This window comes from Topomyia yanbarensis, chromosome 3 (genome assembly GCF_030247195.1).
Source record: "Topomyia yanbarensis strain Yona2022 chromosome 3, ASM3024719v1, whole genome shotgun sequence".
Taxonomy (NCBI): domain Eukaryota; kingdom Metazoa; phylum Arthropoda; class Insecta; order Diptera; family Culicidae; genus Topomyia; species Topomyia yanbarensis.
The window spans coordinates 117,099,076-117,124,986 of NC_080672.1; the positions used below are offsets into that span (position 1 = coordinate 117,099,076).

Below are 25,911 nucleotides of genomic sequence, written 5' to 3' on the forward strand. Positions count from 1 at the left end.
CTGTCTAACGGAACGTTATCTACCGGAGGATTTCATGCATGTAGCGAAGCTGATTCGATACAGAAGATTTAATGATATTCCAATACAGTGAAAACCCGTTTTTATCAGCCCCTAATTTTGTCAGATTTTCGTCCCGATTTCGTCAGCCAGCCAGGACTATAAGGTGATGTCTACGGATTAATGTAGCCTAGTTTATCAGCTTCGGTTTATTAAAGCAAATGAATAAATATATTTTGTCATTGCCTCCATTTTGTCAACCAAAAACACATCTTCTTGTATTTACGAAAATCGATTTATTTTATTTTGAACTTTTTAAACTCAAAATGGAATCTATGTTTCTGTTTAGGTATGGTGGAAAAACAATAGTATCTAGCTTGAACAGCGAAATAAATGTTGATGATAGAAATGCTTGAATTGTTTTTTATTCAGATATGGAAAATAATAAATGGGATGGGCCTTTTTCAAATTTGGCTCCATTCGAGACGCCATGACATCCCCAAATCACCACAAAATTTGCTTATGTGTTCAATATATGGGAGCTGTCAAGTTATCTCCGGGCTGCCGTATATCAAGAGCAACTTAAGATATAAACAAAAAACAATAACGTGCTCTTCTCGTGTAAATATTGTGGCTTGGGTAATGAGGATTTTCAGCTCATATAAATGCTCATATACGATTATATCAGTGTATATCAGTACTATTTTACCGTTGTTCGTTATTCTGTCGCATTAAATAAGAAACTACTAAATAATTCACCGTTGGCATCTGGATGGTGGCTACATTCCATTATCCCGAAGGTATCAACGAATGCTTGGTTTAAGGGCTTGGATGTGAACCGGGACTTTATTCGTACGATGTCAAGGCTCACGTCCAACCATTACATGTTTGATGCGCATCTCCGCTGTATAGGGCTTGCTGACAGTAATCATTGTGTTTGTGAGAACTGCTATCACGACATCGAGCAAGTTGTTTGGCTGTGCGCAGAGTACTGTGTTGCCAGGTCCCAACTAATAGATTCCCTTCGGGCCCGAGGTAGATCACCCTATGTGTCAGTCCGGGACGTCCTGGCAAGCCGTGACTACCCCTACCGTTTTTTTATTTACGTCTTTTTGAAAACTATTGATGTCCAGGTTTAATACATTTTCCCTTTCTCATTCACAGTAAAACCTCCCTGTATCTACAATATGGCATTGCTTCACGAGTATACGATGCATACCCTTCTTGATAACCGTCCATCCAGAACATCATGACACACGTAACAACAACATCATGACAGCATCGGAGTGCCAATAATCATCCGAAATATCGACCGTCCCCTCGCCCCTGCGATTACAGGAGAGAAACCACTACACTAAAGTGTGCATATCGCCCACAATCATCAACCAGCAAACGACAATGTCAACTTTACAAAATTTTACAACATGTATCCCACTTCCTATCTTTTTCCTTTACTAACATAAGAGGGGAGCAAGCCGCCCCTAAATACGGCTTTCTATTCCCCCACTAACACGTGCCATGCACCTTAAAAAATATTTATTTATTTATTTCAGGTCATCAGCACCTTTGAGGCTATTTAACCAGATTTTTCTGTTAAAAAAAATGAATTATCGGCCTCGTTAAGCTACCGCATTTGGGCCTAAATAAACATAGTTATATAAAAAATTGCTAAATTTAAATCTTTGCTCCATCGAGGACAAAATTCTCCCAATTATTGTTCCATTTCCATTAGTGTTCTATAGCTACATTATATTTACTTAAGGGGTGCGTCATACCCCTTCTTCCCCTACATGTAGCTAGAAATATTTCAAAAACTCCAAATTTTCCGAATCACTAATATTTCTTGCAGAGCCGTAGCGTGCGATTGGTCGGGTTGACCACCGCCTAGGGCGCCAGCCTTAGGGGGGCAAAGAAATCTTGATCTGTTAAATTAATGAGAATAAGTTTAAAAGTAAGCCAGGATAAGTGCGACATTTTAAGGTTGGACAGAGAATGCGCAAAATTCGCAAACGAAAAAAGCAGTTTTTTTCCACACCGTAAGTCAGATCTTCATAAAAAACAATCAGCGTATGTAGAATGTTGTTACAGTACTGCTGATTGATTTTTATGAAGATCTGACATACGGTGTGGAAAAAACTGCTTTTTTCGTTTGCGAATTTTACCCTTTCTCTGTCCAACCTTAAGATGTGCACTAGACTGTTTCTACAGCAGCAGCTCCAGTGGTCGGATTTGTATTTTATTGATAGTGAACTGTTTGGCCTAATTAGATGGAAGACGAGAAAAGAAAATTGATCCTGCACACCCATGTCGAGAACCCGCCACTATGTTGGTCAGCGGCAACATTGTGCAATTTGTGCAGTGTCCTGAGTTTTCGTGGTTTTCTTTTACTTCCGCTTGATAATTGATCAATATTTTCGTTCTGGTGGAATTTGTATTTGGCAAACCTGTGCGCGTGTCAAGACGACACTTTCTCCACGGAAATACGTATACTTTTCAAATAACTCGCTGTCGAAATATTCCCTACACACTTAATTTGAATTACTGGGTACAGTAAAATTTTGCTGGAGTTTTGAACAGCAAACCGTTCGGTAATCAATACAGTAAAACAATTCGGTTACCGAACTCTCCGCAATCCGTTCTCTCCAAACGTCAAAAAATACTGGTCAGTCAGCAATTTTCTCTGAAAATGGCGACTTGACAGATGATTTGCTGTACCTGTTTTGTAAGTTTTTGACGAGGTTCGGTAATGTTGGTACAATTTTGCCGAACAATCAGTCAATATTTTTCTGGATAATGTTTATGTACCGAAAAAGCAGAAGTGCTGATAAATTCAGTGAAAAATATTGCGAGTTTCAGCAAATTATTCGAAAAATTACTGAAAATCGCTAAAAAGTGAAAACTTTACCGCAATTTTTTAAACAACTTGCTGATAGCTCCGTAAAAACATCACTTTACTGTTCATGTCGTCAAAAGAAATTACTGAACAACTTTTTGCTGGTTTAGTGTGTATCCGACCACCAGAAGCGCTGCTACACTGAAAACCATTCGATGAAGAAAATAACAAAACAAATTCTTGTTTTCCTAATTAGTTTATTTCAAGCTTCTCAAATAATATTTATTGAAAATTATTATTGATTTTGATTCAAGACGCACATCATACGACATGGCAGCAAAGTAGCCAAGATGCACACCTTGCTGAAATACATCAGGGTAGCGAAAGCAACTATGTTCATATACGCTGGGTATAACGGTTATGCAGGTTGGTAGTTGTCCCAGCTTGGAAAGCTTGTTTTAGCCTGAACGCAACTATCTGAACCAGTAAACAAACAACAGAAATTCAACTGATCTCACTTTGCTTTTACCTAGTTTTTCTTTAAAAACATTTCAATAAAGGAATGATTTCGATTGACATTATTTTTTCAATACATGTATACTGAAAGTTGAAAGTATTGTCGAAAATTAACAAAATCATTCTATTTCAGATTTAGTAGATTATGGAGTAAAATTTCAATTCCATAGTAATTCTTCAAAAGGGCTAATGAGACTTTTGTAAACAAACTTATTTCGCTCATTATTCCGCTACCGAGTTGAATTTCATGAAAAATACACATGAATCAACATCTTTATCCTTGGTAGAATCAATTTCAAATGTTTTCTGTGTTGAAATGATAACAAATTAGGAGAAATCAGCAAAACAAAAGTTTGTTTACAAATCTGATTAGCCCTATTCAAATGTTGATATGGAATTATTAACAAATTTCGTAATATGCAATATGATGATTATTTTTCATCTTTTGAGATTCCAACCTAGATGTACAATAAGTATGAAGTTTTTTTGTAGTGTTGGCTGACTAAATAGAAAAGAAACAAAAATTATACCTTTCATCTGAAATTGAAATCATCAATTAATTACCAACAATCCTTAAATACTTTTGGCTATTTCGTTTCATTTGAGAGTGCAGTTCATAAAAAGATAACCCTATGGGAAACATAACTCTATATTATATTTACGTGTGAATTACAGTCCTACGGAATATTTCAACAATTGCATTCCATACCTTCATCCGTCGGTCGGCGAAACAAAACGTTTAAAAAATCCTATGTTGTATTTTACGACAAAGAAACCTCAATACAACAATGAGATTAGTTGAATTCGTTTGTGTCTTGGCTTAAATGCTAGTGTAACGGCATATGCAATTGTGTCTAGACCATAGGCGGCCCCAACCCGATGGTAAAGGGGGGGGCACGCCCTATTGGAAAAATATATTTGATGATTTATGATTTGGAAAGTGGAATTTCGATTGTTGGAAACGCTTTTCCTGACAAGCGTGGAGTGCGGCGAAGAATTTGACAAATCATACAGTCCCCGAAAAGTCTAAAAATATGCAAAAGCTTTTCTACTGGTACACTTTTTGTTTGAAAAGGGGGGCACGTGCCCCCGTGTGCCTCCCCCTAGAGCCGCCAGTGGTCTTTTTTTTTTTTTTTTTACAATGGAGAAGACCTTTATGTCCTAGCCCAGTACACGTGCTAACGGTAGGGTCCAATCTACCACACGGGGTGCACTGGGGGCGTGTCGGACTCGAATGGTGACCAGCCATTAATACCGACTAAACTCCATTGGGCTCCGCCATCATTCCTCCCAGGAACTACCTCTCGGTATTACTTCTGGGGGGATGGCTGTACTGAATGTACTCATTCACTCTCACTCACGCGATCATACATCCTGTATGAGGCTTACTTGGGTGCTCTCTAACTCACACTTTGATTCACTCTCAAACACTCCCACATGAGGCTGACTTTTATGCTCACCTTTTACGTTCCATGCGAGGCTGACTTGTGTGCTCACCTTACTCATTCCTTGCTAGGCTTACTTTTGTGCTCGCCCTACCCATCCATGTGAGGCTGACTTGGGTGCTCACCCTATCACCTGATTCACTCTCAATCGTGCCACTCTATTGTACCTTTGTCACTCCCTCTGGCATCCCATGTGGGACATTTTCCTTAGGCCCCACTTCTGACATACCATGCGAGGCTGACTATTGTGCTCACCTTTTTCATTCCTTGCTAGGCTGACTTTTGTGCTAGCCTCTACCAACCTGTGAGGCTGACTTTTATGCTCACCCTTAACATGCAATGTGAGACTGACTTGGATGCTCACCCTTTCACTCCTCTGCCACGCCATGAGGCATCGATAGCTTAGTTCCAACATACTACGCTACGACCCTCCCGTCTTGGCATGAGGCAGTCCACTTATACGCCTATACACTCACTCTTCTGTCTTGCTTCGGGGTGGCTGGGTTTACCCCTTACGCGGTTGCCATTCGCTGCGCCAACCTACCTCGGCATGAACAGACCATTCACTCTCTTATTTTGCGCTTGGCCTTTTTCGCTCCAACTAACCAATCACTAGTTAGCCGTGCCCGCCGTCTGTTGCTCGGTTCGCCAGATTACCTGTAGCCTACTGGCAATCTGGATGGTAGCAGCCGAGACTGCGTTCCACTTCTCCACCGTTTGACACATCCGCTGAATAAGGGTATCCGGGGTTGTGTCCCAGCCACAGACGTCAAGTATTGCTCTTCTTTCGACGTCGAACCGATGACATACGAACAGTATGTGTTCGGCAGTTTCATCTACACCTGGGCAGTCCGGGTAGACTGGGACCTCCGCGTGCCCGAACCTGTGGAGGTACTGACGGAAACAGCCATGGCCTGACAGGAATTGTGTCAGGTGGAAGTGAACTTCCCCATGGGGTCTTCCCACCCAGCTCGATATGCTAGGTATCAGCCGGTGGGTCCACCTACCTTTCGAGGAGTTGTCCCACTCACGCTGCCATCTGGCGACCGAGGTCACCCTGGTGCGCTCGCGGGCCCCCCTATTTCCACGTAGCTCAAAGCACTCCTCATCTTCCCGAATGACCAGCCCGACTGGCATCATGCTCGCTATCACGCAGGATGCATCGTGTGATACCGTGCGGTAGGCAGATATCACTCTGAGGCACATCACGCGGTAGGTGCTCTCCAGTTTCTGCAGGTAACTGGTTACCCTCAGTGCTCTTGACCATGACGGGCCGCCGTACCTGAGGATAGATACGGCAACGCCTGCCAGTAACCTACGTCTACTGGCGCACACCTTTGAGCTGTTGGACATCATTCTCGATAGTGCCACAACAGCAGTCGACGCTCTCTTGCACGTATAGTCGACATGGCTGCCGAAGGTCAGCTTGTCGTCTATAATGACTCCGAGAGACTTCAGACTTCGCTGTGAAGTGATCGCGACTTCTCCCACATGGATAACTGCATGTTGTGCCGACTTGCGGTTGTTGACGATAACTACCTCCGTCTTATGATGAGCGAGCTCCAGGCCTCTCGCGCTCATCCATTCCTCCACCGTGCTAATCGCGTGTTCTGCGGTTAGTTCTACCTCAGGAATTGACTCCCCGTAGACCTCCAAGGTTACGTCGTCGGCAAAGCCGACGATCTTGACCCCAGGAGGGAACTTCAGTCTCAGAACCCCGTCATACATGAGGTTCCATAGCACCGGGCCTAGGATCGAGCCCTGCGGGACTCCGGCGGTAATCGGAACCCTTTTCTGACCGGCATCGGTCTCGTATAGCAGTACGCGGTTTTGGAAGTAACTTTCCAGGATCCGGTACAGACCCACCGGTAGGCTAAGCCGGTGTAACGAGAGCGCGATGGCATCCCAGCTTGCGCTGTTGAATGCGTTCTTCACGTCAAGTGTCACTAACGCACAGTATCGAATACCTCGCCTTTTTCGTTGGATCGCTATCTCGGCAGTATTTATCACTGAGTTGAGAGCGTCCACTGTGGACTTACCCTTCCGAAAGCCAAACTGGTTGCTTGACAGACCGTCCGTACCTTCCGCGTACGGGGTGAGCCTGTTGAGGATGATCCTCTCAAGCAGTTTGCCAGTTGTGTCTATCAGACAGATTGGTCTGTACGCCGATGGGTCGCCTGGCGGCTTCCCGGGCTTCGGCAACAGCACCAGTTTCTGCCTTTTCCATCTATCGGGGAAACGGCACTCGTCAAGGCATCTCTGCATAGCTAGCCTGAACATGTTCGGGTTCGCTATGATCGCTGCCTTGAGAGCGTTGTTTGGAACTCCATCCGGCCCTGGAGCTTTGTTCATTGCTAGGGATTTAGCCACTGCGAGTAGTTCTTCATTCGTCACTGGAACCACCATTTCGACCGTGCCCGCACTGTCTCGTAGTGCAGGTGGCCAGGGGCTTGTGGCTCGAGACGGGAAGAGTACTTCGATAATCGTTGCCAACCGGTCCGGAGACCGTTCTGGGGGTGAGGAGCCCCCTTTGGTCTTGGCCATCACAATCCGGTAGGCGTCACCCCACGGATTCGCGTTGGCACTCTCACACAGGTTGTCGAAACACGCTCTCTTGCTGCTTTTAATAGCCTTGTTAAGGGCTAATTTCGCAGCTCGAAACACTTCACGGCGGTTCTCTCTTGCATCCTCGGTGCGAGCTCTTTGCATCCTACGTCTAGCTCTGAGACAGGCTGACCGTAGAGCTGCAATCTCGGCACTCCACCAGTATACCGGGCATCTACCGTTTCTTGGCAGTGTTTTTCTCGGCATAGTGGCGTCGCACGCGCGTGATAGAACAGCTACCAGCGCATCCCCGCTTAGACTGTCGGTGTTGGCCTCCAGTCCCAGGGCCGCGGTGAAAGCTTCGCCGTCGAAGTGATTGGACTTCCACCCGCGTACCTGACAGGGATCTCCCGCCCTCGGATGCTGCACACCATAGTTGATCTTAAAGCGGATTGCTAAATGATCGCTATGGGTGTAGCCTTCGTCTACCCTCCATTCCATGCCTGGAGCCAGACTCGGGCTGGCAAAGGTCAAATCAATCCACGCCTCCACTCCGTTTCTACGGAATGTACTAGCGGAGCCATCATTAGCTAGCACAGTATCGAGTTTCGCAAACGCTTCCATTAGCGCTTGACCCCTGCTATTTGTACAGCGGCTGCCCCACTCCACTGCCCAAGCGTTGAAGTCTCCCGCTATTACTACCGGTTTCCAGCCCACGAGGTCCGACGAGAGCCTGTCGATCATCTGGTAGAACTGTTCTATTGGCCACCTTGGTGGGGCGTAGCAGCTGCAATAGAACACACCATTGATCTTGGCAATCGCCACACCCTCGGCGGAGGGGTGTATTACCTCTTGAACCGGGAACCTTCCCGTTGTACAGATTGCCACCATTCCAGACCCGTCCGACACCCAATTGCCGTTGCCGGCAGGGATGCTGTACGGGTCTGATAAGAGGGCGACATCTGTCCTCGACTCCGAGACCGACTGCCACAGCAGCTGTTGGGCTGCTGCACAATGGTTAAGATTTAGCTGTGTGACTCTCACGGCTTCTTCTTATTTAACTCGCCGAAGGGACACGAAGGTCCGCCCATAGCATGTTTATGGGCTTGCTTCTTAGCGGTGCAGATAAGGCACTTATATGCCTTAGTGCACCCCCGCTCTTTATGCCCCTCCTCGCCGCATCGACGACATAGCTTGCTCTTGTCTAAGCCTTTGCATTCGTAAGCTTTATGGCCGGATTCTAGGCACCGATAGCACCTGTCCACTGAAGGCGGCTGGGGTATACTAATAGGGCATACCGACCAGCCGATCTTCAGCTTCCCTTTCTCGGTTACCTTTTTGGCATCCGCATTCAGTAGCCTGAGGTAGGCTACTTGGGTGCCAGAGGGTCCGTCCCTCAATCGCACAGAGGCCCGCTCGATTGTGACGCCGCATTGCTCCTTGACGGCTGCGACGACGTCTTCTGCGGTCGCGAACTCGTCCAAGTGCTTGCACTGGAGAGTTGTTTCCGCACCTAGCGACCTGATTTGGGCGCCCTCACCAAGGACCTCTTGGGCCAAGGCCTTATATACTGCACTTGATTGTGCGCCTCGCTTCAGCACCAGGAGCATCTCTCCCGTATTGGTGCGTCTTACGCTACGCACATCCTGCCCAAGGGCCGAGAGACTTTCGGCCGCCTTCATCGATTTAAGGACATCGGCGTATTTGTCCTTGTCGGTCTTTAACCACAAGGCTTCGCCTCTGTCCTTGGCCTTCCTCGCAGGCCGCGGTACCTCCGGTTTCGGTGCCGGCTTTTTCTTGGTAACCAGCGTCCAGGGGTTTGAGCCCCCCTGCCCCGGTCGTGTCGGGTTGCTGGTACCATCGCTCTCCACAGCGAGGTCACTCTCGCCCTCGCTTACCTCACCCAGGCGGCGTTTGACCTTGACGGTTGCACGCCGAGTGGTGTCGGTTTTGGCACCCTCTCCTGGCGACTTCCTAGGGCGCTTCGCATTCGATGCCGTCTTGCGATTGCCCTTTCCTTTTCCCTTCGAGGGGAACTCGGTCGCCGCTCCGATCGACGTGGCTGCTCCGTAGAAGGTAAAGGCCACTGTCTGTGAACCTCTATTGACCTTCTCTCTTTCCTCCCTATTGGAGGCCACTGTCTGGGTTTCTCTGTCGGGCCTCTCCCGACATTCCACCCTCTCAACATATGCCTGCTGTTCCTGTCTTGCGACACGAACAGCTTTCCGGAGCTCCAGAAGGCTCAACTTCAACTCCTTGGCTATGTTCTGCTTTGCGCTAGCGAAGTCGATTATAGCATCGAGTTGCTTCGCTACTTTGCGCATCGCAGCTATTGGCCCCTCCGATGCATTGGTAGGGGTATTGCCTACCGCTGCTGGGGGGTCACTGGTGCTTTCGAGTGCAGCAGTCATCGCTCCACTACTCTCCCCACGGGGGGGGGGGAGACCTCGCCAAACCACCTCTTGCGAAGGGGTTTGGCACCTCCGTCTGTTTATTTTTATTTTTATTTGCCTCCATGTATAGTCCCACGAGTAGCGCGAGAAATATATGTCCGCCACGCCAGAGCTCCGCATTAGCGTGGTAAGGGACGCTTACTGTGGGGGTTGCCCAGGTACCCCACAGGCTCCGTTAACGATCGAGCATCTTTTTCACCCCCTCGATCACTCATCCCTCGGCACGGGTCGCTTCACGCCTTGGAATTGGGGTTATGCCCTGCCTTGCTTTACGTGGTGATCTCGGCCCGGATCATCACAACCATCCACAACCAGCCGCCAGTGGTCTAGACTGAAACAAGTGTTACAAGCTGAGACAAGCGTTTCAAGCTTTAGCTCATGTAGGCATGACATCAAACGAACTCTAATGCCGCACTTGATAGAGGCAAAACTTAGTCAGGTTCCAGCCCCAACTGGTGTCCAAATCCTTGAACTGACAAATCCGACCCAGCCTTGGGGTTAAGCAAAAATGACATAAGTTAAGCAGTCTTTTTTCTTGTAAATACTTTTTCTTCCGGTAAATTTGGAAATGTCAATATCTTAAAAATACATTTTCAAACCCATTTGAAGATTTTCGATCAATTGACAAAGTTTCAGCTGTTGGTACCAAGCTCCACGTAGGCAACTATTGCTGAAAGCGTAAACAGACTCGTTAAATTAAAAAAATCAATTTTTATCATGTTCCAAAAGTAGACTTAACCGGAAGATTATTTATGTAAATAAATAGCTATATACGGAACCGTTTTTATACACAATTAAATCGTACACAAAACATTACCTACTTTTTTCCCGAAACCATTATATTTTTGTTCAACAGATTATTAAAATATCGAGGCTTTAACCAACATTTGCGACATTTGAATAGTTTTTTTATTCAGTTCGTTTATTTGGAAGGTACAAATGCGTTAGCTTGGCGACAAATTTCTTTTTTTTATAATTTGGATATCCTAAAACTAGGACGTTACAATGTTGAAAAAAATTATAATAAGAGGAAAATTTTTACAGCTATCTTAAAGTAGTTTTTCCTTGAATTTTTTGGCAACTATCTTAAAACTAGAAATCCAGTTTGATATACATAGGAGCATTTGAATCGTTGATAGTTTTCGATGCAATGAAACTCAATGAATATACATGAACATACGAGCCTCAAGTATTGATTTGATATTACATTTAAACTACAAGAAGCCGGATGGAAGTCGAGAAGTTTTCGCATGATATTAAAAATGTTTTTGAACACTATAGATTGTTTTATCATATGCAAAAAAACCTAAATATATTTTGCTTGCTTGTTTTCGAGAACAGAATTTTTGTAAATTAGTAAAAAAACATGCTAAAAACTGCAATGTCTCCTTCAATTATTTTTCGAAAATTCAGTTAAAGAGGAGGGCTAAAAAATACCAAGGGGCGCTAAATAGAATCCCCGCCAAGGGCGCCAGAATCCCACGCTACGGCTCTGACAATATGTTGTCTTGAGTTTGTTGAACAACCTTGTTCAACAAGTACGATTATGGTTTTGTCCTATTGCCATCTTTACGCAGAAAATGTACATGATCAAACGGGGTTACTTGCAACACTTTTCAACTTCAAAGCGGTAAAACTAAAAATGCGGAAATTTTAGAATAATTTTTAATATTTACAAGCGCTATTGGTAGTATGAAGAACATTAAATGGTACTTATCAAATCAAAGTATCATTCCGTTTTCAAGATGGCCAAAAATTATGCCTGTTACAAGTAACCCCACATATGGGGTAGCTTGCAACACATGACCTGCATTTATGGTTGCACAGAGAATGCGCAAAATTCGCAAACGAAAAAAGCAGTTTTTTCCACACCATATGTCAGATCTTCATAAAAATCAATCAGTGTATGCAGAATGTTGTTACAGTACTGCTGATTGATTTTTATGAAGATCTGACATACGGTGTGGAAAAAACTGCTTTTTTCGTTTGCGAATTTTGCGCATTCTCTGTACAACCTTAAGGCCAATGCAGTATATTTTTGTTTACCTCTAGTACATTAAACAAATATACGATAATTTGGATGCCCATGTTGTTTACAATTAACAACGTTTTTGAACAGCTTTAACATTCGATTTATTCCAGAAATTCGTAGGAAAGGCTAACCCATGGGTAGTGATGTTTGATTTTTGCAAATAATCGAAAATTACTTAATCGAATAATTTTCGAGAGCTTGATTAATTGATTCGATTAATCGGCCAAGATAATCGATTAAATTCAATAATCGATTAGGTAGTAAATCTTAGTATGTCAGCCAAAAAAGGGAGGTCGCTAGGTCTATTTTGATATTTTGAGTCTTTCATGTTTAGCGTTAGCACATACGCTTCATGCATTATGTTGTCGATTAATTGATAACAGCTAATCGATTTGCTCGATTATGCCGAAAGCTTCTAATCGATTATTTATTATTCGATTATTTCAGAAATTAATCGATTATTTCCGTTAATCGAGTAAAAAAATACATCACGCCCCATGGGTAGTTAATAACGTAAAACATTATCTTGCGTATATTTGAGAAGGCAAACAAACATGTATCGATCTCTTTTGTTTCGTCACGTAATAGCTTACTTACTGATACTTAATTTTAAAGGACTGAGAACACCTCGGAGTGGAATCGAGGCTCGCTTGATCATAAGCGGACCCTACACGAGACAGAAATATTGTCAATACAGATATTGGACAAGACTACTTCAATCCATCAATCCCATTTCAATTCTGCAGAATCAATATTTGCAAGATGACCTTACACCATCAATATATGGATCAATATAGGGTCCGTTATACACGCTATATACAGATTTCCGCGACTTTTCTTTGCTACACGCCATGTAAAGCAAGGACGCAGTGTACATTTTGTTCGTAATAGTTGGTCTGCACTGTATAGCTAGGATAGGATCCGCCAGCTGGCTTCTTCTTATATTTTGCTAATCCCTGCTGAAAACGACATACCCCCACTCGACCAATGTTGCCAAAATATTTGTTTTGTTCCTGTCGTGTCCAAAACTTAAATTGTTCTGATTAAAATATTCTATATTATGTATCAATTTCACGCTCCGGGAAAAATCAATGATTTAGTATTTATATCCGCATTTAAATGATCATTATGGGTCTTCCATCGGAATACAGCAAAGCAAAATAATATATATTTGTTGTTGGCCATTACGAAAAATATTTCCATGCTCTTAATTTTTGTAAGTTGCTTTCTGAGTCGAGCAACCTCATTCGCAAGATCAATCTTCTCTGTTCGCATTTGGTTTAAATATTCTAAAACTACTTTTTGCAAGGCTTAATTTTTGTTTAGTTTGTATAGGTGTTTAGGTTTGTTCCAGTACTTCATGTGATTTTTTCGGAGCAAACAGCAGTAGAAAATAACACGCTCCTATTTCCACCGATGATTGATGCAGTTGAAAACTGTAAAATTCAACTGTATCGATAATACTAAAAGAAGAACAACAAGCGATTTCCAGGATAACTTTCTCACGATTTGCCCCAAAGTATTGCGAATCTTTTCTTAAATCCACATTGCGACTTTTCAGCCATGCGCCACAGGGCCGTGCGTTGAATTACGCGCCCATCTAGTTTGCATCAGTGCGAGTGAGAAAACATTTTGACGGTTGTTTTTGTTTCGACCGCACTCGTGTGTATCCCATATAGTATATTTAAATCCGATTTGAAAAAGTATCACTTCCACCGGTTCCTCTTCGCTATCGTTGAATTAGGAAACGTTTTCGGTGATACTTTTTAAAACCGTGGATTCCGCTTAATTCCAAACAATGATACTGAAACCCGATAGACAACCCAAGGAATGTAATAGTTGCATCACACCTGACAAAAGCAGAGAAACCTGGCAGTGCAGGAGGAAAACACATTAACAGGGTCCAAAATAGGTAGGGGTCCAAAATAGGTTCGTTACCCTAGAAACAACTCGACGAAATGCTATATTATCTCGCGATAGACAATACTCCCAATTTACTCGGCGCTGGAACAAAGACAATTTTTACATGAAGTTGAAATAATTTTCATACTTAGGCTAAATAGTCAGTTACTCGGTTAGACTTCGAAAAGAGAGATAATATGTTTGAATTCGTCTGCAAGAAAATGCCTTGCACTTCATAATTACAGACGGACGTTATGGAAAGAAAGCGGAATCTCAAGAAAACAAAAAAAAACAAAACGGTAAACAAACGTTGTTTTACGTTTTATATCACAATACGACAACACTTCCAAGCAGCCCTTTAGTACTTTTAGTTTCCAAGCCGAACGTTTGCCAATGTCACTTTCGTCCAATCACGAGCTGGTTCAGAATTGGTTCAAAAACAGGGGACAGAGCTGGCGGATCCTATCCTAGCTGTATAGTTAAAGTACACGTACACGGAAACGAAAAACTACCTAAAATTGAGTTCCTTTGACTCAATCTCGTGGTATCGTGGGGGAACTTAAAATTAGGTAAACCGTGTTGAAGGTAGTTTCTATTTAACCACGGCAAAAATTACAATTCATTGATAGGTTTTTTATACTCAAATTTAAGTTGAATTTACCTAATTTTGAGTATACCCCAAACAACTCAAAAGTACCTTCCTACACGGAAGACCTCGACTGAGTCGAATCTCTCGTTCTGTTTCTGAATACAATAATAAGTGCGAATGCGACGCACAACTCAAAAGTAAGTTAAAAGAACTTATTCTGCAGGTTGTTTTATTTAACCGTGTACAGATTGCATACCAGTCTATCATGTTTTACCTGTCAATTATTCTGGCTTGCAGAGCTGCCAAACTATTTTAGTGATAATCTGTATTTGTCTGTTTTTTTATAGAAGAAAATGGATTTTGATAATTTCAAGTGTTAAAGTATGGTTTACTATAGGAAATATCCAGCCGCGTTTGTATTGAGCTGTTTTGAAATTTGAATTTGGATGCGAACAAGCTGCTTCTGAGATTAAGGAAAACCGGTAATATAAAAATGTAGGATCCTATTGTGCGTATTTCAAGCTTCTGATATCCCACACAACTAAAATATTAAAATGAAACTAATTTGAAATGAGAATATTTCGAAATTGTCATATATAAAACTATCAACCAATTTAAACATTTCTCGACAAACATATGATTACGGCCTAAAAGCCAACTGTCAAAATCCACTTTGAATGGAAATTCCAGACAAACCGTTACTAGTCGAACATAGTTCACAACAGTTTATGAAAGAGAAAACTTTTGACAGTTGGTTTTTAGGCCGTAATCATATGTTTGTCGAGATTTGAAATAGCTCGTCACAAGTATATATGATGGTGTTGAAATGCTCTGTGCCGCCTTAAAACTTATTCTGGAGTCGTACAGTATCCATTATGAAAATAATCCGACCGAAATTAAATTTATCTGTATTCCGAAAAAAATGCAATCGCCCTTCAAAATCTATATATTACAGCTAAATCTGTATAAATGGCAGCCTTGCTTGCAGAAAGAAATGTCAAACCGGCATGTCAAGAAAAGCCAGCTGCCCCATAAAAAATCCTCCCGATTTTCCCACCGATTAAATCGGTTTTGGTCGGCTGAATCGCCAGACTTTGAAGTCGACGAATTTATAGTTTGTTGCACCGACGCTTATAGGAGTTTAACATGAGTGTCTGTCGACGCAACACCAGACGAAATAGGTTGACGAAATTTGTCGAAATCTGTTGATGGAAAACGATTAAATAGGTAGATCTGTCGATAGTTTTGATTTATTCGAACCGGTGTCCCTTACCTTCACTGGGAATTTCTCAAAATAAGTAGAAGACATATTTTCGCAGAAAAATGTTTGATATATATCGTCGTTTATATTGTTTTATTTTATGTAAATAAAAAAAAATATGTAAAAACTTACCCTTGGAACTTAACATGGCTTGTCGATCTTCCGGATCTTCGTGTTGCTCTTAAAATGTGAAGTGGAACTGTAGTATTCTTGAACTTCCTGGTTGCTTTTTTAACGTACAGGCAGCGATTTTATTGAATCAATAGGTCATCAATTGAATATGATTAAGAATTAATAAAAACTAACTTGACAAATATTAATTACACTTACCCAAATCAATCCGAGCAATAGTCGAGTATACGATCACTTCTTCCTATTTAAAGTGCGGAACTGTATTTTTTTACCAATTTTACTTTTAATTTATTGAAGATATAAGTAAAATTAATAAAAATTATATTTAGAACATAACATTTCCGACATAAGTGTTTGTCAACAATACGAGAACCGATTTCGTATGTGGAATAATATGACTATTAAATCTTGTTCCGATGCAACAAAATTTTTCCAACCGATTTTTCAGTCAATTAAGTCGGGTACCAGATTTAAACGTATAAAATCTACTGATTAATATGGTGACAAAAATTTCCCCCCGACGTAATTCAATTTAGTCGGTAAATTAGTAGGTCGATCTTGAAGTCACCCGATTTCGTCGGTCGAGTGCACAATTTCGCAAATGTCAAATTTTTTATGGGGTGTTTTTGGAAATTATATATTTTGTTTAATGTTTTTCTATAAAGTTTCGTGCGGTTATTCTTAAAATAATAGCATTATTTTTTGCAGAAAATAGAATACAATGTGTGCACAGCATATATTATCTAAAGGCTACTAGTAAAGATGGGATTTCTGGAGGATACAGTTATAATTCTTGTATCGCAGGTAATTCTTTTCGATTCGCATCAATACTGTACAACTCTAATGGAGCCGGCTTTTGGCTTGGTAGGTTTGCTTCTTCATCGGAGGATGGATTTTCTTCGTGAAGCAACTGTTCAGAAATTACGAAATCCGGCATGTATTCGTCCAGTTGGTTTTCTCTATCACTTTTGCCCTTTCGTTGACTATGTTCGAGTTGATTATATTCGAGATCATTGGGTGTTTGGATTCCAGTTCCAGATACTTCCATTGGAGGCTAGGGTTAACGTTGCTATTGTTTATGGTGATAGCATTAATCCCTTACCACATAGTATATTCTTGCATAAGCAACATCCGAATAGGTAAGCCGAAGTATCATTATTTTATGCGGTATTTCCTGATATGTGTGTTATTTTTGTTTCAGTGGCTCAAAAATGGGTTCAGCCGTTGTCGACTTTATTTTGGTTCTGTTATTTGTACGTTTTCTGGAGGATCGGAGATCCGTTTCCGCTACTAAGTGTTAGCAAGGGAATTTTCACAATCGAGCAAGCCGTCTCTAGAATCGGGGTGGTTGGAGTTACCGTTATGGCAATCCTTTCCGGCTTCGGTGCTGTGAATTATCCATATACCAGCATGTCTTATTTTATACGGCCGGTATCACAGAGCGATGTATCGAATATCGAACGAAGGTTAATGCAGACAATGGATATGATTCTGGTGAAGAAAAAGCGTATTGCTCTAGACCGGAGAAGAATCAAACCCAATACAAAGCCAGGCATTTGGGGAATGATCAGCAGCGTGACGAACCGGCCACCGGGGGCGGAGAGTAAGCAAGGAATCACCTCAAGTTGCTTAGAGAATCAGCTGTAATTTGGCATTTTTTATTTTAGATATAGGCCAGCTGAGATTGGAAATCTCAGCTTTGGAAGAATTGTCCAGACAGTTGTTTCTGGAGGCTCATTCAATGAAGAATATGCAAGAGCGGGAAAGATGGGCTGCTACATTGCAAGGAAAATATTTCAATGTTTTGGGGCACTTTTTCAGCGTGTACTGTTTGTGGAAGATATTTATCGTAAGTTCGACTATTTCAATTTTGTGTTCGAATGTTCATATTATTTTTAGCAAATTTTATTTTGCTTCGGAACTTACGAGGTCTGTCACGTTGCTTATTGCCGACAATCTAACATTTATTTTTTACTGCATTAAATTTTTCAGTGCACCATTAACATCATCTTTGACCGTGTTGGCAAAAAGGATCCAGTGACACGTGGCATAGAGATCGCTGTACACTGGTGCGGGTTTGACATGGACGTCGCTTTTTGGAGTCAACATGTCTCATTTATGCTCGTAGGTTGCATAGTTGTAACGTCCATTCGCGGCTTACTGTTAACGTTAACTAAGGTAAAGTTCAGCATGACAACGGCGACATAATGAATGTAAAATGTTTTTTTTTTCAGTTTTTCTACAAAATATCCTCGAGCAAGTCGTCCAACATTATCGTTCTGGTGCTAGCGCAGATCATGGGCATGTACTTTTGCTCATCAGTGCTGCTCATGCGAATGAACATGCCTGCCGAGTATCGGGTCATCATCACTGAGGTGCTGGGAGGTTTACATTTCAACTTTTACCATCGGTGGTTTGACGTGATTTTCTTGGTAAGCGCCTTGACAACGATAGTCATACTCTATCTGCTGCACAAACCTCCTAATGTTGATACGAGCATGTAGGTTTTTTCGCTTGCATTTAAATTGAAAAATACATTTCGGTTTAATTTGAGTTCAATTAAACGAAGTGAGAAGGCAAAAAATCTAATCTGTATCTATTTATTTGTAATTATGATTCGTAACCAGTAGTTCTTAGGCGTAACAATTTACATCCGTGCGTTTTTCGATACAACAAGGGCGAAAAATAAACAGCGATGAAAAATCTCTCTAGTGAGCTGCTAAATGGCTACAATAATTTATTAGTGTTACGAAATAAAGTAGCAAAACCGAAATGAAATGTATGGTCGTGATGTAAATAATCATTCTATAATTTGTTAACAACAGGACGTTGAATGCTTTTTCGGTATAATATAAATATCTACATGAAACCGATTAAAAAGAACTGAAACGATGCAATTTGGAACTTTTTAATTCTTCAATTGATGATGTGTCCCTTTCGTTCCAACAAAAACCACGACGAAGTTTTTCATTCACAGACAGCACCAGAAACATTCCGTTGTAGGCTTGCGTGATAATGTCATCCAACAGCAACGCATTGGTAGGTAGACTAAAAGTTTGTAGAATGAATTAATGGGTACTGCCTATTTGGTTTATGAACTTCATTGCTGCCCGTTGGTATTTTAAGAAAATTGTTAGGGTAACCGGGTGTTGCATACGATGTGTAACTACCATGAACACCATTTTTGGCAATCAATATATAAACATATGTCCAATGGTACTTTAGGAAGACTGCTACTATTCAGTCATAAGAGACGTAGTAGAAACATCATGTATCTGAGAAAACGACGAGCTAAAGTACGAAGTATTTTTGTTTTAGCGCAATTGATCCATTTTCACTACATCTATGTGATGTTAGCATTTGAACGTGAGTGTAGCCTTGCATACCTAATTTTCTGAATTCGGTTTAATTTAGTAGAATCGGTTCCGAAGCCTGTTCAAACAGAAGGTTAAGCTCTGCAACGTTATGTAGTACCACGGCATTAATATTTTGTTATAAGAATACTAGAACAACTCAATATTAGAATTGTTATAAGAATACTAGAACAACTCAATATTTAGGGCTCAGGTGTACGAGCTGCTGAACTGGAGGAAAGGGAGGGAGGTTTGCTTCTCTAATCTTCCGTTCATCACATCTTATTAATTTGTATTCTTAGTATGTATAACAAACATAAAGATGTGACACAAGGTGCTGAAGCGCACAAAAGTCTTTTCAATCCTATTTTTCATTGTCTTGTCTGCTTTAAAAATTTCTCAAAGGGGCCGAGAAAAAAAATGAATTTGAGAAATATTAGCAGAACAGAGATAATAAAACCAACACCAAATTGCAATTAACTTGGAGGGCCAGGGTATTTTGAACTATTTATGTGAGACATGGTTTATGAATGGCCCCAAACAAAAAATATTTTGTAACGAATATTACGTAACATCGATTACAGAGCAGTGGGATTAAGGTCAAGTTACCTCTGGGTCGTGCAAAACTGAGAAGCAGCATCAATTTAGGCACAGAGAACACACGTCAATCTCAGGCGTAAAGGTTGAGTAAAATTTTACGGCACATTTAAAAGTAATTGTGATGTTACCCCCAGAGGTGGCCCGGCCGTTATTCCGTTTAGTGAGAGGTCCATAATTATATTGGGATATGTCAGTATGGTAGCTGTAGTATTGTAGCGGCTATAGTGTTAGTTCAAATGGCTAAACAGGTACCTATTGTAAACTTGCTTATACGAGCCTGGATGACTGTTCTCTGCTAATTAGTTGTACCATATTAAAATTTTAAAATTGAATGAACAGGTAGTATAACCAAGGGGAGAGACAGCCACGACATTCCCAGATTTCTCAAGATAGGCGATGAAATCGATCAACAGACGCTTCTCCCTAGGGCAGTTAAGGACGACCAAGCGTCGTACTTCACTCACCGTGGAGTGGATTGCTCCTAGAAGACCTCCAATGGAACTACCTAACAGGCAGTGATATCAGGCTCAGAGGAACGACAGCGCTAAGGGAGACACGAAATCAATCATTTCTTCCTTTTTTCCTCTTTTTCTTCAATAAACAGGAAATATAGGAAATATTGATACGAGTTGAATGAGACATTATAGAAGATAGGAAAAAAGGTATAAAACTGAAAAACTGGTAAATTTTCTAATATAAATGTGTAAATTTTTATATACAAATCAAAGAAATACACTAGATACGCGTCGATTTCTTCCTGTAAGAAATTGAAAGTGCTGCACTAGGTTTTACAGTAATGTTAAAATCAAATTATAACATAAAATTTAGGCGGGGCAGGTTGATGGAACGTTGACCTCGGAACATGTCCGGCCTTGTAATGGATCATCGGAAAATCAATTGAACTAAAACCTACCTAAATCCATAAACCAAGTTTATTGCATTAATATGTTTAAATACATGCAATCATATTTTTTCTGTAAATAATTATTTATTTATTTATTTATTTATCACGCACATCAACAGGCCGTACTCGGCCCCAATGATGGAAACTTAAACTAATTACATCTAAAAAACTGCAGGAATCGATTTCTTAATGATATCCGAGACAAATGAAAGTCGAACAGGTGCGACACACGATTGAAGAGGCGTTGTAGTCCCGTGATAGCGGCAATAGCTGTTTGAATAGTTCGTCGAAACGGCACTCTCATAAGACACATTCCGCGGGCTTGTACACCAGAAGGACGTTTTTGTTTTGTCTTATTTTGGTATCACAATATTTTTTCCTCGATTCGGTAGTGTTTAAACCATTGAAAAGTTATGTAATCCAACTATTAACATTTCGACAAATAGTTGAAAAATATATAGAAAAGTAAGTTGAATTTCACGGAAAATGGCTTCTGAATTATTGACTTCTAAGAAAAGTTCTATTTCATGAAACTATTATTGAGATTTTTATCAGTTTAAAGGAATTTGTTCGTTATTGAGTGTAGAACAGTAAAACTGGAAAGATTTTTTTCTTGATTTGATCACTAATACTTTTTGAACTGATAGAAGTTTTGATTGTTTCTGCGTTGTAAAGTCACGAAAAATGCCCATTTTTTATTTTATTAAAAAACTAAAATTTTGTTCAAATTAATATTCCGGATTCTCTTTGTATTCCAAAATACTTTTCTAAAAAGCATACAATTTCATTTATTGGATATCCGGAACTAAAGTTAGAACAGGGTACACTTTGCGTTGTAACGTCACGAAATTCAACTTTTATCGGACGCTTGAATGATTTATCAGATATAGTGTCAAAGTTTCCTACGTATGGTTTATTTAAATGCTTTCAAGTTGTTTCGTAAACAGGAAATTATACTAGCGTGATATTCATAAATTCAAAATGTATATCCTTAAGGGCTTAAGGGGTTATATACCATCGACACATTCTTTCTTGACGTTACAACGATTTGACCAACCTTCATTCTATAAATCTCATAACTTTTTCAAATGAACTCCTTCATCAAACCTAATTATAGATTCAGAAAATAAACGAAATTTTATGTAAGATTTGATCTACAACACTTGAATGCACTGGAGAAGGTATTTTAATAAACGATTGAGCAACGTCACATTATATTTCATTTAAAAGTCCACCTACGCTGTACTCTCCTCGGCGCCGGTCATATGGCACGTTCCGATGCAATTACGCTAACAGCAACGTAGTCCAGGACATGCGATGGAATTTTTGAACTTTGTTCTCGAGTTAGTATTTAGCCATAAATAATAATGCGTTTCCTGAACATATCTTTTCTCACAGTAATCAACCATTCCACACTTCGCCATCATCGACGAGACGCTCGTTTTAAAGTTGTCCGCAACCTCTGTTGTAGTCGCACGTGCCGTCAGTTAGTAACTAACCAATTCTTCCGTTACAAGCCGAAATACATCGTCGAAGCAGCTACATAATCGAAATGCCTGACGTATTAAATCCAATATAGACGGGTATCTATCCGAATTTACGGGAGGTTGCAAAAACATAATTGAGTCTACGGAGACCTATCTGGGTGACCGCACTAAATCGTCTCAATTGCTTAGAGTCGGATAAAAAGGCTTGGGCTCATCTCAAATGAGCTCAAAAAAGATTGATGAGGGACTGTTTATTGGTGTTTGCAGACATTTAAAATTCCGTCGGATTGACGATTGGATGTAACACACTCTTTAGTAACATCACGGCGATGTGACGTGTTCTTTTTCTCTGAATCTTTGTAACTATAATATATACAATATTTCAGAGTACTTAGCATTGTCGATTGTCTGGCGCTTAAATTGTGCTCGCTTTGTCAATTAAATCCACTTGCTTAAGCCCAACAATACAAATATCATGCTATAAACTCTGATTGGGAACCTGATTCCTTACAAAATTAAAGAAAGCAGTACTGCCAATTTCTTTTTGTTTGTGAAATATGTGATAAAAGCTGCCATTTTGGCTCCGGTAAACTACCATATTGAGACGTGTCAAATAAATAAATGTGTCTAATGGTTTAAATCTATCCACAACAAGATATGAAATAAAAATTTTCTTAGTTTGATCAATTATTTCTGCTACAATCAAAAAATAAACTGCATCGTGATTATTCAACAACCCGATATTGTTATTCGAGTCAATTATCATTAAATCATGGCTAAATGTGATAAATATTTAAAATTTTACTCAAAACAATAGCACCAGCGTAACTTACAGAGTTTTAGAAAAGTTGAAGATTTTCGTGACGTTACAACGCAATGAGATATCGCTTTTCTGTGAAAGGAGCGTTGTAACGTCACGAAAGTTAAAAGATGCTTTATAAGAAACAAAACAATAAAAAACATATTTAATGACACCTAGTTATTCGTATGCTATTTAGAAATACATCATAGAAGATTTGTTCTTGATAAAAAATCTTATAGAGCAGATATTTTGACTTTTTTATAAATACGTTGAAAGTTCTAATTAGTGACGCGTTGTAACGTCACGTTTCATTATCGATCATAAAACAATCCTCTTCCAGTATATTCAGTTTATGTTTATTAAATCTTTAGTGAAATTTCGTCTACTTTCCGAATAAGTTTTGATGTAGGCGTTCATTTGATAAAGTTATAACATATTTATGAAATGAAGAATCGTCAAATCGTTGTAACGTCACGAAAGAATGTGTCATAAGAACGTTTCCGCGTAACGTTCTGGACCTTGCTTGGATGTTAACTCGCTCTAGTAAATCTGGAGAATCGATGCGTCCTGACAGATGATCAGAGATGAATAAGGCTCTTGCAGTTTCTCTACGACGCTGGAGAGTATCGAGCTGGATGAGTTGACACCGACTCTTGGTAGACGAACAGGATCGTGCCAAGGCAGGCGTCAAAGAGCATACCGTATAAATTTTCGTTCAACGCCTTCAATTCGATCGCTGCTGTTCATGTAATTCGGATTCCAGACTGCCGAACAATACTCCAGCGTGGAGCGCACTAAAGAGCAGTATAGGCTTTTGAGACAGTAAATGTCTGTAAAGGATTTAGCCGTACGGAAAATGAAGCCCAGGCTTCGCGAAATGTGATTCTTAAATGTCTCCAAGATCCTTAACGCAGCTCACCCGGGAAACAAGAGCTCCAGACAAGTTATATTGAAATTCAATGGGATCTTTTTTTTCTGGAGAACGATATCACAGAACCAATCGCCGGATTCAGAATCATTCGGTTGTTTTCACACCATCTGCTGAAAGTGTCGAATTGCTGCTGCAAATATTGTGCGTCCGTTCGGCTCCTAATTCTGTTGAAAATTTTTAGATCATCTGCATACGACAAACGTGGTCCTTTCAGCTGATAGTTTACATCGTTGAAATAGAGAGTGAATATAAATGGTCCGAGATGGCTTCCTTGCGGAATACCAGACGTTGCGGAGAACAGTTTGGAGTATGCATCACCTATGTTCACACTGAGTTGACGGCCAACGAGATAGGATTGAAACCATCGCAGGAGTGATCCACTGAAGCCAAGTTTTTCCAATTTAGCGACTGCGATATCGTGATTGATTTTGTCGAAAGCTGCAGATAAGTCAATATATATAACATCAGTTTGTTGATTCGCATCGAACCCTTCGGACACAAAAGAGGTTAGAGATAGTAGATTCGTCGACGTAGATCGATTCGGCATGGCATTACTGGCTAGTGGGAGATAGGATGGTTATCACACACACACACACACACACACACACACAAACACACACCATACGGAACGCAGTATGACTACGAAGAAGAAACTCGGGTAAACAACGAGGAGCTGATGGTGGTGGCAAAAGCCTTGAGAACCAAGAAAGCCCCGGGACCAGACGGTATCCACAACGTGGCTCTGAATGCAGCAATCCTATCGAGCCCTGATGTTCCACAGGTTTCCATACTGGGCCCAACTCTTTGGAATGCTATGTACGACGGAGTGTTGAAGCTGAGCCTCCCCAGGGGCGTGAAGATTGTCGGTTTTGCGGACAACGTGGTGCTCCTTGTGATCGGCAAATCACTAGAGGAAGTAGAAGTACTCGAAACGGAGGCGATAGATGTTGTGGAAGACTGGATGCGTGAGAAGAAGCTTTCATAAGCAACCGGTTTTGATAAGCAACCGAAAAGCAGTGCAGCAGGCAAGAATTTCGGTCGGAGAGTGTATCATCAACTCAAAGCGGGAAGTTAGACAACTGGGAGTGATGTTAGACGACCGGCTAAGCTTCAATAGCAACATCGACCATGCATACGGGAGGGCCGTAAAAGTCATCTCGGCACTATTTCGGATCATGCCCAACAATTCGGCAATCAGCAGCAGTAAAAAGCGACTACTGGCGAGTGTCTCCACAGCGGTGCTCAGATACGCAGGACCTGCTTGGGTGACGGCACTGCAGATAAAGAGGAACACATCTCGGCTGAACAACACGTTCAGGCTGGTGGCCATGCGGGTGTCTAGCGCGTACCAAACTATCTCATCGGAGGCAGCCTACGTGATAGCTGGAGCGATTCCCATAAACCTTCTACTCGAAGAAGATAGCGAGTGTTATTGGAGTCGAGGCACGAGAGGAGTCCGTAAACAAGCTCGAGCTAACACCTTAATCAAGTGGCAGCATCAGTGGGATAATGCTGTACACGGTAGATGGACCCATCGACTAATTCCATGCCTGTCGGTGTGGGTGAACAGAGCGCACCGTGAGGTGAACTTCCACCTGACGCAGTTCTTGTCTGGTAATGGCTGTTTCAAAAAGTATCTGAACACGGTCACGCGAGTTCGCCGTTCTGCATCGCGTGCGGAGGTGCAGAGGAAACGCCTGAGCACGTGGTCCTCGAATGCCCGCCATTCGAACACGAGCGAAACGAAATGAGAACCACTGTCGGTGAGGACGTACGCATCGTCGACGGTAAGTCGTCGGGGCACCTGAGAACCGGAAGTCGTCTTCCCCCCGGAATCGTAGGACTGGCCTCGGTACTTAACCGACCAGCATCGAGATAACGGTTTCGAGAGAAATTTCAACGTTGGGAAATTTCTCTGTCAGAGTGGGCTAGGCCCACCTCCGGGAACTAGTTCGCGTAGATCGGGAAGTAGCACCGGCAAATGGTCGTCGGGGCGCCAGTGAATTGGAAGTCACCCTCCACCCGGAATCGCAGGATCGATCGCGGCATCTGCCCGGGTAGCACCGTCGGAGTAGGAAAGATCCACCGCCGGGGACTATTCCGAGTAGTCCGTAGCGAATCGCCGGCTTG

At 41.5% G+C, this 25,911-nt stretch overlaps 1 protein-coding gene across 1 annotated transcript; it reads left to right on the forward strand.

Moving 5' to 3' along the window:
- Positions 1-16,331: 16,331 nt before the first annotated feature.
- On the forward strand, positions 16,332-18,593 carry LOC131691911 (Golgi pH regulator). The gene is made up of 6 exons (XM_058978656.1): positions 16,332-16,508; positions 16,573-16,843; positions 16,906-17,307; positions 17,372-17,553; positions 17,697-17,882; positions 17,939-18,593. Exons 1-6 carry the CDS (start codon positions 16,467-16,469, stop codon positions 18,206-18,208), a joined length of 1,353 nt encoding a protein of 450 aa, XP_058834639.1. The 5' UTR covers positions 16,332-16,466; the 3' UTR covers positions 18,209-18,593.
- The last annotated feature ends 7,318 nt before the right edge of the window (positions 18,594-25,911 follow it).

Excerpts from the sequence above, each read along its gene's own strand:
- LOC131691911 (XM_058978656.1), top strand. The coding sequence starts at position 16,467 with ATGGGATTTCTGGAGGATACAGTTATAATTCTTGTATCGCAG. Across the intron at positions 16,509-16,572 it reads TTATAATTCTTGTATCGCAG|GTTTGCTTCTTCATCGGAGG; the intron begins GTAATTCTTTTC and ends TTGGCTTGGTAG. Across the intron at positions 17,308-17,371 it reads CCGGCCACCGGGGGCGGAGA|ATATAGGCCAGCTGAGATTG; the intron begins GTAAGCAAGGAA and ends TTTTTATTTTAG.